We start from the raw sequence: 12,754 nt of genomic DNA, 5'->3' as shown, positions 1-12,754 counted from the left end.
ATAAGGTACCAAAAAAAAAGAAAAGAAAGAAAAAGAAAAGAAGAAGCAGAAAAAAAAAGTTCGTAGATTTTTTTTTTGATTTTTTTGGGAGGGGTAGGAAGAATCCTGTTTCTCCCTTTTGTCTGTAACCAGCCTCTTGTTGGAGTCTCTGGTCAGCTTGAAGTCCTGTGGCTTGATTGGTTTCTTAAGTCAGTTTGTTGGAACAGGCAGAAAAATGCTCTGCTTTACCCAAGATTTTGACATCCCCCTCCCAGATTAGTTTACTGGGAGGGTAATCTGCTTTGAGAATCGCAAAAGAGGGGGATGAAGTGGTGAGGCTAGGTTCTGGGTAGAGTTGAGGCCTTTCAACAATCAGTAGCTTTCCCTGGGGCTATTTTGTGAAGAAAACTCACAGAGCCCAGCCTGGAGCCATTCTCAGGGTTTCAGTTTTTCAATTGATTGTTGAGGCTGCTAGAGGGAGGGGCAGCCTCTGGCTCTGGTTATCCAGTGAGGAAAGCCACGCCAATGGCTGGCACCTGAGGGGGGGTGACTTTTCCCTGGATGGAGCTGAGTCTGGCAGGTCACTTCGCCATTAAGTTCTTGTGACCTGCTAAATGACTCGTTTTATTCCAAGGCCTTGGTTGGAGCTGGCAGCTCCTCCGAGCTTTGTCGGTATCCAAGATGGAGATCACCGGTGCTGGGGGGGAGGGGTGGCCTTCCCTCCTCTGCTCCCTGAGAAGGAGTGAGGACGTCAGGCTTCTACTCACGCCAATTCTTGGATCCTGGGTCATCTCTGGTCTGCAAACTGCAGGATGAAGATGTCCGCTCCTTGTCGGTTCTTGCTGGTGTTGAGTAGAATCTGCTCGCCCGCTGCGTCTGGCTCTGTCCTGGACTCTCTGTGTGAGCGCTCAGGTATGGCCCCGGCTGCAGTCTCTGCTGGGACCCTGCCGCCGCCGCGGCGGCTGCTGGCAAGCGCTCAGATGTGTCTGGTTGCCTTGGCTTTCCCTCTCTTGTCTAACTCTCAGTCCTTTGATGGCACACTTGGTTTGATTCTCTGGCTTACGACTGTTCACTGGAACTCTAAAACTGCTTTCTATGCGAGAGCTTTTCAGATTCCAGCTTCTCCTCCGCCATCTTCCCGGAACCCCCCTGTACCTATATATTTAAATGGCTATATACTATTATGAATTTGTGACCAAAAAATGGAGAAACAGAGAGAAATTTGGGTAAATACCATCAAAATCCTCAATGTAAATGAAAATGATACCACTTAATTTGGGATGACTGGCTTGGGACAGATTCAAGGGGAATGATGGAAGGGGTGAGAGTGAAACCTCTTTGTCTTATCTAAGTTTATTTTAAAACATTATGGCTCAATTGGTTATCTGAATCTGTAACTTTATTCATTAAATTTCCTTATTTACTTTTTTGTCTCTTTGAATGTTAGTTTATAAGAAATACATATAAAAACATAGAGCACATGTTTTTAAATTAAAATATTTATGGAATTTGCAAATATATGTTTTGGAGTTATTATTAACATCTCAATGAGAAGGTTCAAATCCTCCTCCAATTTCATATAACACAAATATGACCACATGGGAAGACACATATGAACCTACACACAATTCTGTTTTCTCCTTGCCTCTTTAATTTTTGAGAGTAGATGATCTTACCATAATTATAAGCTATAATTATAAGCTGAATGCTACCCATCCTCATCATCTTTGTACTTTCAGCTCAAGAGCTCTACATTAATTTATTCTTAATATTGGTTGTACTGCTTCAGGAATAGTCATTTGCAGCCTCTGTATAGCCAAGTAGTTTCATCTGTCATTATCCCACTTACTTCATGGCAGGAGTTTCCATCTCCACCATCTTGCTGGACTACTTCCAGATGCATAATGCTTCAGTTCCTTTCAGCATGTCAGCATTGGATAGCTTTCTGGAATGTGAACATTACACAGCATGGATGATTTCTTCCTTGTACAAATACCTCTAGATGGATATTAATACATCCATGCATAAATAAACTAAATGAAATCTATTACACATATTTTGATCTGAGACATTTATATAATTAACCTAGAACTGTAATTAAGAGTATGTGTGGTTACATGGAAGAAATATGTAATGTGGTGTCAAATAACATTCTGTGGAAATCATCTGCCATTTACTAGTTGTAGGAACATAGAAAAGTATTCCTTAAATTTTCCAACTCTTGTTTCCTTAACTGTTAAATGGATTCAATAGTTATAGGTATCTTGCAGTTTCACTGGGATATATAAAGCAATGACTAGATAAACAGACAGAAAAAGAGATGAATTTAATATTAGAGTATCAATAATAGTTTCTTTTAAAGAGTTTCTTTTTTCTTGTCTGACATATGGCATTGCTACTTAATTTCCAGTTCTTATTTCAGAGAAGCAAGAAAAATTAGAATGATATATTATGGAAGAATTTCTGACAGTTTCTAATATAACCTCTTTTATAATAATTGTCATAAGTTATCTGATATGTATTACACAAACAAATCTACAAATGCATATATAAAACATGAGTATGTTTCATATATACTTATATATATATGACATACTATGTTTAAATTTGAAACAAAGCACTTGATAAATGCAATAATGATCTATTGAACTTTGAACAAATATGTCTAGCATTGAGTGATAGATTGCCAGTTGTTGCTGCCAGTACTGGTGGTGAAAAAGCATCACATTCACCTGTTCAGCCTCATCACTTAGCACACATAGTTTTCACGACAGTTGGCAGCAGAGAGGACAAGACTACTGGCTATAGTTAGTTGTACAACAGAATAATCCTGTCCAAAGCACTTGAGGATAATGCCATGCCTTCATGAGTCCTATGCCTTAGTATGCCAAATTGGAGAAATATAACCCCCTAAAAATACCTGTTCTATTTTCCAGAAGTACTTTTCAAACATTCTAAACTTAGAAATCTTTTTTGCAGGCATGGGTACATTTTGAAGGTAAGGTAATAAATAGGATTTTTTGAAAACTCTCTCCCCAGGGATCAACATGACAATCTCTTCTTCAGCTCCTTATTAGTGTGATAGGAATAAAAGAGAAATTTATTCTTATATCTTTATCTCCTAAATTCTTTTAGGAGATAAAAAAAGTATATTTTAAATGACAGCCTTAACCTACATATCTGCAAAGCTTCTTTGAAAAAAGAACAAAACATAGCATAACAAGCACATTTTAATGTCCCCCATAAATTGTTATGTAGAAGTAAACATATCCTTATAGGGCATTCGTGTCATTTCAATATAATTCTCCAAATCTTTTTATAGCTAAGAGTAATATCCAGAGGTTAGATATGAAATTAGAGGTCTTCATAATGAAAGGTCTTTATAGTTTACCTGCTTTCACATCTATGTTGGTATTGCAAATCCTCAACATGTCCCTTAAAAGGAAAAAAGTATAAATTTCATTGCTTCATTTGACAAGCTCAATGGATGGTTTAGGTAGCCTTACTCTTTTTTTAACAAAAGATAGGTTATGAGGTGATTCTAGATTCTTTTTTAACTTTATACTGTGTATTTGTAAGAATATTCTCTGATATACAAAACTTTACTAATAATCTTGTTTACCATCTGTTTCTAGAGGGTCCGAGTGGCTCTTTCTATTTTGATTTCTACTAAATTGGAATTCTAGTTTGGCTCATAAACCTGAAGTAGTAAACTTTAAACTTGTTCTTCATTGTGGACACAGAATGTCTGCTCTATCCATGTGTATCATATCCATTATTCAAATGACAATGCCTAAGTGTCACATGATGTAAATACTATTTATATTATGTAAATAACCTACAATATATAGGTCTATTTTCTCAATTTCTATCATTTTCTTATCTCCAACCATGTAGCTAATATCAAATATTTTATACAATGTTTTATTCATTTATGAATATTATTTTATGTCTAGAAAATGTGTATATTACTTGAATTTACTAAAAATGACACATTTGAATGTTTAGTATTATCTACACATAACACTACAGTAAATGTTTGCAATAGGCATTCAGTAAACATATATTATTGTCACATAAATAAGTTATAATATTAGTATGAAAGCAAAACCATTTGAATACTTATCTTGGGGTTCATTTCACCTAACATCAACTTACCTGACCTTTTCTGCTTGTCTCAGACATATGCTAGTTATTGCAAATAAGGGAAACCATGGCACCTATGTTTCTTTGGGCCTGGCTTACTTGACTTAATATAATTTTTTCCAAGTCTTTCCATTTCCTAACAAATGGGGCAATGTCATTCTTTCTGATGGAGGCATAGAATAACATTGTGTGTATATACCACATTTTCTGTTTAAATAGGGATATAGGTGGACCCATTGCAACAATGAGATGTACAAATCATTATGTCAAAAAATGAACTTTACAACTTTGGAAGGCGAGGGAGGGGAGGGGGGAGATGGGAAGGGATGGGAAGGGGAAACAAAGGAGGAGGCAACAATGCTTGGTAAGAAATGTACTCATTATCTTGCCCATGTAATTGTAACCCTCTGTATGGTATTTTCACAATAAAAAAACAAACTTCAAAAAATATTAGCATGAGATAATATAATCACAATTATAGCAGAAATTAGAGATTTTGTGGATATTATGGGATTTCTTACTCTTCTCAGATATTTGGTAATTATATAAAACTTCAATTTTATGAGACCCAGTTATGTTAATACTTCACCAATGACCATTTCTAAGTTAAAAATAACTTAATTTTGATCATTTGATGACATAAAGTGATTTCTTATGATTTCATTTTCATTACTTAAAACTATGCAATATCTTATACATAAAAAGTAGGTAAACATGACAATTGCTTAAGCATCTTTAAACTTTATCACCATTATATGACTAATAATAAATTTTCCTGTATATGAGAACAAGGAACATTAAAAACTGAAGCAAGGATAAGAACTGAAACTGGGTAATCTAAAGATTTCTAAATACTGAATGATGCCAGGCTAGTGAACAGATTTCTCTTGGGAAATGTGTTAGTAACATGACACTTTCATTTTTCAATGAGATAAAAAAAACTTTCAACAGTGTATAGTGAGAGACAAGGCACCCTGTCAGGAAGATGTGGTCTCAGAGACCTAAAAGGTTATTTCTATCATGAGTTGTGTTTCCTGACAGCAGTGAACATTCTTTGCACTAGAACTTTATACTTGGGCATTATTCTCCATCTGCTTTTCTCTGTTCTCTCTCTCTCTCTCTCTCTCTCTCTCTCTCTCTCTCTCTCTCTAGCACACACACAACACACACACACATCCCACTTACTGTAAACTGAAACCTGTTGTTTGGGAAAATCTCTTATTTTTCGTTAAGAAAAAAAGAACACTTGACTGTTGATATTGATATTTAGGATCAAAAAGACAATCTTTAACATCTAATCTGCATTGCATGAATCCTAGATTATATATGGTTCCAAGTTATGGCATTTAAAAATCGTAGCTCATGGTATAGTTTTAGAATTTCTGGACAATTATTTTGAAGATGAATGGCAGAAAATGTAAACTGGAAGAGGTACAGAGGTACATGAGGTTTAAGATGAAAGAATCAAACTTGCATCATATAAAATCATTGCAAGGCAAAATCTGAGTGGATATTCATAAATTTATAATCCTTGTTATGGTTATTATCACCCATTCTCACCTACAATGACATTACCAGAGCTCCATTACAGGAAATACACTAATACAGAGTCATATATACATATAGGTTCATAAACATATGTATGCAAAGCTGCAAGACTTGAAGGCAGGACAAAGGACAGAACTACAAAGTGGACAAAAACTAAAAGACCAAGTATTCCTTAGAGAGATTTTTTTTGCCGGTTGTGGGCCTGAACTCTGGGCCTGGGCACTGTCCCTCAGCTCTTCAGCTCAAGGCTAGCCCTCTACCACTTGAGCTACAGTGCCATTTCCAGCTTTTTCTGCTTGTATAATTCTGAGGAATGTTATCTAGGGCCTCATGGATGCAAGGTAAGCACTCTACCACTGAGACACCTGCCCAGCCCTACAAAGATTTTTTTACAGTGCTACTTTTGCTTTATCTTCTCAGATTGAAAAACAATTTAAGCCTCAAATCACTGTTTCCAAATAAGTTCCCCAAACAGGAAATTTAGTTCAATCCTCAAGATTTATGTTTCCAAATTCTAGGGAGAGTCCTACTAATTTTTATAACCAAATCTTCAGAAGTAGTTCTTCACAAAGCTCATGATTCCATGACTTCCACATCCTTCTTAAAATAATTTTTCTTTCCAAGTGGCCTGCAGCAAGTTATTTAGGGAAGGTCTTTAATATCCATCTATTACTGTGCCAAAGCAGTCTCACATTTAGCTTCAAAGGAGTGTCATAAGATTGAACCCCTTGCCCCCACTCTCTTTTGTCCCACCCTTGCCTAGCAACTGGTTACCTCAGTAATAGGATTTCAAGTCTAGAGAGAAGCAGTTGGTCCTGGGATTCACTCAGATTGTCAAGGCTTTTTAAATCAGAAGCTTGATTTTTTTTTTCAGACTGAGTTGGCCTGCGTGAGTGTTCAGCTGGTTTTCATCTTCTTATGAAGACACTCCTGATCATATCTCTTCATGGCTTGTACTAACAATGTGTAAGTACAAAACTGAGTACAACTGTTTGTTTTGAAAGCCAAAAACAAATCGAATTGGTTTACTGTGTAATTAAGGGCAGATAAATTGGTTAAAGTGAGAATGGAACAGGCAAAATTAAAGTATACATATGTTTAGGTAATAAGACTACTAAATATAAGAATGGAAATTATTAAAGGTTTCAATATAATTTTGAAAAAATGTTTTACATTTTGAGCCTAAAGAGTAATGCCAAAATTTTATTCTAATGATGTAAGATGAGGATAAGTGAAAGGAAAATGTTAACAAAATTCACTTTGAATATATGATGCCTCATAAAGACAAACTGGAATATTTGGTTAGCATAAATCAACTTTCTTTGAATTCTATGGAGTTCAAAAAAGGAGTGACTTCCCTGAGTAGATTTTCCTAAACACTCCTGACAGAATCAGAACACTGGGTGTAGGTCTGTCATAGATACTACATAGACTTGAAAGCACTGGAATTTTATATACTGGGGTCATCTAAACTCTCTATTGTCTTGGTGAAGTGGGGGAAGGGAGTTGGGACACAGAGTAGCAATGAAGGGTGTTTGTGTAGCTTCATGTTAGAGGAGACTCCTAGAAAATGATCTGTGGGCAAAATATTTTATTGACTGCATTGTCGGCTGAAAGAAGGCACTCCTTTTACCCTGATGTATTCGTCAGTTTTGTCAATCATATACTTCAAACTCTATTCTGGTAACTGAATTTCCATTTTTTATTAGATTTTGTCTTTCTTATTTTTGCAAGCTTTGGAGGGCATGTCCCTTCACCAAAAGTGTTAGCAGCTGATGAAAATGGGAACAGTTTGCTTCATGGTGCTGTTACTCTCCAATGCCCAATTTCCGTGATGAAGGGTGATGTGGATGGTGCAGAGACCTGGAGCCACCCTCCTGTCCCAGTGAGATCCCCGTTCACAGTGCTGACAGATCTGCCAAGAGAGCAGCCACAGCGCCCCACTGAGAGAGGAGGATCCTGCATTCCTGGTGGTTCAAGAGCTCCAAGATACCCCCATGGGCTAACAGCTGCTGTTGCAGAAGATTCCTTAGCAACAGTAGAAATAAATAGTTCTGAAGGCCTGGCAGGCAGGAGGCTAAAGGAACATGATTCTATTAATAAATCTCAAGAATTCTCTCATAGCCCTCTGACACCAAAGGTAGGGGGCACAAGAGTCCACAATGGGGTTGCTGAGAAAGCTGGAATTAACATAAAATCCTATGCATCATTGCCACAAGGCAAAGTGATCTTTCCACCTAGGGGTGCACAAGTAAGAAACCCTCCATATATCCCCACCCTTAGATCAGGAATAATGATGGAGGTACCTTCAAGAAATACTAAAATGTCCTCCAATGGGAGATTGGCTCATGTTTCTTTTCCACTCCACAGGCCAGATCACCCTGTGGATAATTGGCAAAGGCCCATGCCTTTGTCGTCAAGTTTTCCAGGCTTTCCTTTCTCTTCTGCTCATTGCTTCATACCTCCGCAAGCAGTGAGTTTCAAGCCATTTCTCACTACACCTGTTGCTTTTGCTTCTCCGCCCATATTTGGGGCCCCTTTGTCACCTTATTTTGCCCATTATCATCCTGGGTTAATTAGACCCCATTCATCTCCAAACAGAGAGTTCAAATGATGGCAAATAGGGAAGCAGAAAAAAAAAGGCTTGAGGAAATGCGTCAAGTTATTCATGCATGTGATCATATTTGAATCACTCTGCCTCTCATATTCTGTTTGTTTTGCACTCATGTGCCTTACATGTTGGAAAATCAATAAAGATTTGAACACTTAAAATATTTTGATTTTTAATGTGACTCAGAAGTCTGTGTCTTGGATTTTGTTTTCTACCTTCAGGGCAATGGAATCATATGTGTTTAGTGATTTCACTAAACAGCTTGCTTAAATCTCTGTCAATGCTGGCTACAAACTGCCCGGCACTGTTACTGAGAGAAGGAGCAGATGAGTTTCTTCTAGGCCAAATCTGGGTGGGAAATTTGTACATATCTATTTGAGTGTTTCTCTGAATTTATGGATAATTGCATGAAAAAAATAAAAGCAAGCCAAAGTCCATGGAGGCAAGCCAAAAATCTACATAATAAAGGAAAGTACACAAACAAGAAAAATGAGCCATTCAAGGGATGATTTTGAGAGTGGTAATTCAGAGGAGGGAAAGAGTCAGCTAGAATTGTGTTTCATCAGAATTTTTTAAAGCAGGAGAGACGTGATACTATATGCATGGCTTGATAAAAAAGTCTAATTGTTGAATAGGAGACTTTCACTTGTGTAATTCCTTAGAAAGCCAAAAACAAAGTTCAGTGAAATAACATACAAGGAAGCAGTACCCTAAAGGGATGGGATTGGAGTTAAGGGGGAAAAGATAGATGAATGAAGAGAAGAGGGGAGAGGTCAGACAAGAATACAATGTATATCCTACAAAATAAAAAAGATTGACTGTGGAAATGTGAAGGGGAGAAATGGGTGAGAATGTTGAAAGGGGTAACATTCATCAAAATATGTTGTATTCATAAATTGCTTTGTTAAATGGCAACTCTTCTGTACAACTACTTAAGATAATAATAAAAAAATTAAAGAGCAAAAAAAAAATGAGCCAGATGAGACCAAGGTGAGAGGCATTCTACCAGCACATGAAAGGAAGCTAAAATGTAAGGATATAAGAGGGGGGAAAAGAGGAATGTCTTAGATTATTGCTTCAATATGAAAAAAAATGTTTATTTCTCAATCTGTCACTTTTGCAAAGTCCACAGTTTATGGTAAATGTGGCAAGTGTTTTTATGGTTATTTTTGGCCCAAAAACTTGCAAGTGGAATTGTGTTACAAGTGTGAAATTATTTTCGCAGATCCTGTTCTGCATTCCTCAGAATTTTCTATAATACTGTATCACAATGATATTTCTGAGAGGGAATCAAAATTATCAGATAGGGAATTTTGTAAATTTAAGTGACAACATGAGTATTGAACACAGGATGTGAGAATGGACATTTTGACCACTTTAAAATTAAATATGTGGATAAGTATGTCTATAATCTCAACAATCTGAAAGACCTTTCAATATAGATACTGATTTGAGGCTAGTCACATTATATATAGTGAGAAGTTATGTCAAAAATATACTCAAAGAGGCTGAAATTCAACTGAAGTGCTTTCCTGGTGTATGTACATAGTATATTTATATATTCAACCTCTACAAAAGCAAAAAGAAAGAAAACAGGATAGAAAAAGAAAACTTTTAAAACCTAGTGCAATCCTACATGAGCAACCAGTATATTACTAAATTAAAAACATCTCGACAAGTCCTCCAAATAAGCATTTTCATGTTGTGTTGACAGTGTAGGTGACTTAAGCCTTATAAAAGTTGTCAAAACCTGCAGATCTAAACAATACCTACTAAAATTGAAGCAGGGTTAGTGTCAATAATAGTTTATTTACTGCTGGAACAAGAAAGATTCATGGATTCCTGACGTTTCTTTTTTCTCCATTTGTTTCATAATAGGTCATTCTAAATGTGCAGGTGGTGGTACAAAGCTTAGCAGGAGCATCTGGATAGTGCTTGAAAGAATTCCCTTCACTCTGTGCATGTCCTGAAGCTGGCAGGATTCCATCAATTCACTGTGGCAAGTTGAGCAGGAGTATTCCACAAATCATTTGACAGCTGCTCACTATGAGGTAGCTTAGTCTCAGGGTACCAAACACTTATTGAATTTTCAGCCTTAATGAACAGAGGAGCTGGGCATTCTTATAGTCATCAAACTATCTTTTCAGCCAGATGTTAAAAGATATTTTGACAAGAAATGAAGTTGTTGTGTTAATAACAGTGCTCTATCTCCAGACTTGCCAAAAGGTGTGGTAAGTGACAACAGGACAGAATCCTCTCTCCTTCACAAAAGAAGTAACACAGATAAACACTCAAAAAGACTTCATCTACAATTACAGCAATCCATGAGAAATTTACTGTAATAGGAAAGTTCCAGAGTACAATCTGCTCTTTCAGAACTGTCTATTCTCTTTTTTAACACAATGTGTGCTTATTATTTCCTGTGTCATTTCTAAACAGCAAAGTTATAGTAAACAGAAAATAAGAACTAGTAGTAAATTTATTAATATTTCTTAATTTTTTTATTATTTGAGACTTTATGACTATATAGCAGTTTTAAATGAATGTAAGTATCATATAAGCCAAGAGTCTTGCTATCAAATTCAATTAAAATGCAAATATTTTATTTATTCCTCGCTTCTATGGAGAAATACTAGATCACTTTGTTAACACATTAGCTAGTATCCTCAATGACAGCACACCACCTATTTTGAAACACATGATGTATCTTGAAATTGCTATTAATTATTCTGAACTAATATTAATTCTATTACATGGTACCCACTTTAAAATTACTCACAAAGTAATGGGTTCAACATTTTTGAATATGTATGGTTTGAATATCTCCTAAATATAGTACCAAAATATTGACATCAACAGAATGTGCTTTTATTCTAATAATGAATAAAATGGCTTACGTACTTAATTTTCTGTGTTATAACCAGTTTCATAAGAAGATCTGTATCATAATGTTTATTATTTATAGTGCATGTTTTATTCTTTGTCCAATTATAGCATCACCATTTTAATGTCTAAGATACTGGAAGACATAAAAGAAGATAATAAATTGTACAACTTTGAACTTTTCTAAGTTTCCAGGTATGATTCATTATACATTTCTGTTTTCCATTGTTCACAATTTGTAGAAAATCCTTATATGTAGCCAAACAGAACTCAGAAAACTGAAAAGATTTTAGGTCAATGCTATGAATTTTTAAGTTTATAATCTTTCATAAACCAGAGTGACATACACTTCATTCTTCTGAGAATTATTTTTAAAAGAGTCCTAACGAAGACCAAATAATTTATGTTCTCTTTTACTATCTTCACCATGAAACAAGATCTTTACTGTGTGGCTATTATGAAATAATTAAGGAGAACATACACAGTGGGTGAGAAATATATTAGTCCCTGTCACACTGTACTGTAAAATATGTCTTGTGCTTTAGCAATTGTTACAGCAAGATGATGGTTCTTAAAGACCCTAAATATATGACTATGTCAAACAAACATATTTAAAGATCATTAAGTGAAACCCAGAGACAAAAAAACTTTTAATCAGGTAAAAATGACTAAGTTCTATTATTGGTTAATTGCACAAATGCTGTAACACCTTGCATGTCCTATTTTAAAATGAACTAAATTGGATGTCATAAAGCAAAAGCAGTTGGACCAAACTACGTTAAAGAGACTGTTGATGGTATGATAATCATAATGTTTTACTTTCTTATTTACTTATTTGATTCTCTGATTGAGAGAGTCATAGTATATCATCAAGGCTGGACCTGAACATGTGATTCTTCCATCAGCATCCAAACTGCTGGGGTTACAATTGTATGCTACCACAGTATGCTTCCTTTTATTTTTATGATAATGAATATTTTAAAACATCTATCAAGTTCACACAATTCATATAAATAGTAATCCAAGAGTCATTTTCTTTGTATGTATTTATTTAACTAATATATTAAAAACAGAGAGATGCCTGCGAATGAGATGTTGTATAATGTTTTAGTGCATACATGTATTCTATGATGTTTAAAGATAATAAACACACCTGCCTCCTAAGTTACATATCATCACTTCATGGTAAAAAATCATTCAAAATCCATTTTCTAGCATATATATATATATGTGTGTGTGTGTGTGTGTGTGTGTGTGTGTGTGTGTGTGTGTGTGTGTGTATATAAAATTGTTCTCTCTAGTCACTCTACTGTGAAACAGAATGCCAGAATTTCTTGTTGCTTTCTGTCATTTAGCATTTTTTGTTCTCATTCCTGGGCTTGAACTCATGGACTGGGCAATATCCCTGAGCTTTTAGTGCTCAAGGTGATCGCTATACTACTGACCACAGCTCCACTTCTGGATTTTTGATGATTAATTGGAGGTATGAGTCTCATGGATTTTTTTGTCCTGGCTGGCTTCAAACCACAATCTTCAAATCTCAGGTTCCTTAATATCTAGGAGGGTGCCACTGGCACCCAACTGTCA

General features: G+C 35.7%; 1 protein-coding gene across 1 annotated transcript; it reads left to right on the top strand.

Annotated features, from left to right (window-relative positions):
* Positions 1 to 6,003: 6,003 nt before the first annotated feature.
* Prr32 (proline rich 32) lies at positions 6,004 to 8,287 on the top strand. Its single transcript, XM_013018068.1, has 2 exons — positions 6,004 to 6,014; positions 7,408 to 8,287. Exons 1-2 carry the CDS (start codon positions 6,004 to 6,006, stop codon positions 8,285 to 8,287), a joined length of 891 nt encoding a protein of 296 aa, XP_012873522.1.
* Positions 8,288 to 12,754: the final 4,467 nt, after the last annotated feature.

Source organism: Dipodomys ordii, unplaced genomic scaffold, assembly GCF_000151885.1.
Source record: "Dipodomys ordii isolate 6190 unplaced genomic scaffold, Dord_2.0 Scaffold38, whole genome shotgun sequence".
In the NCBI taxonomy this organism is placed as follows: Eukaryota; Metazoa; Chordata; class Mammalia; order Rodentia; family Heteromyidae; genus Dipodomys; species Dipodomys ordii.
Note: the sequence above shows the minus strand (reverse complement) of the source record. Positions and strands in the feature narration are given on the sequence as shown.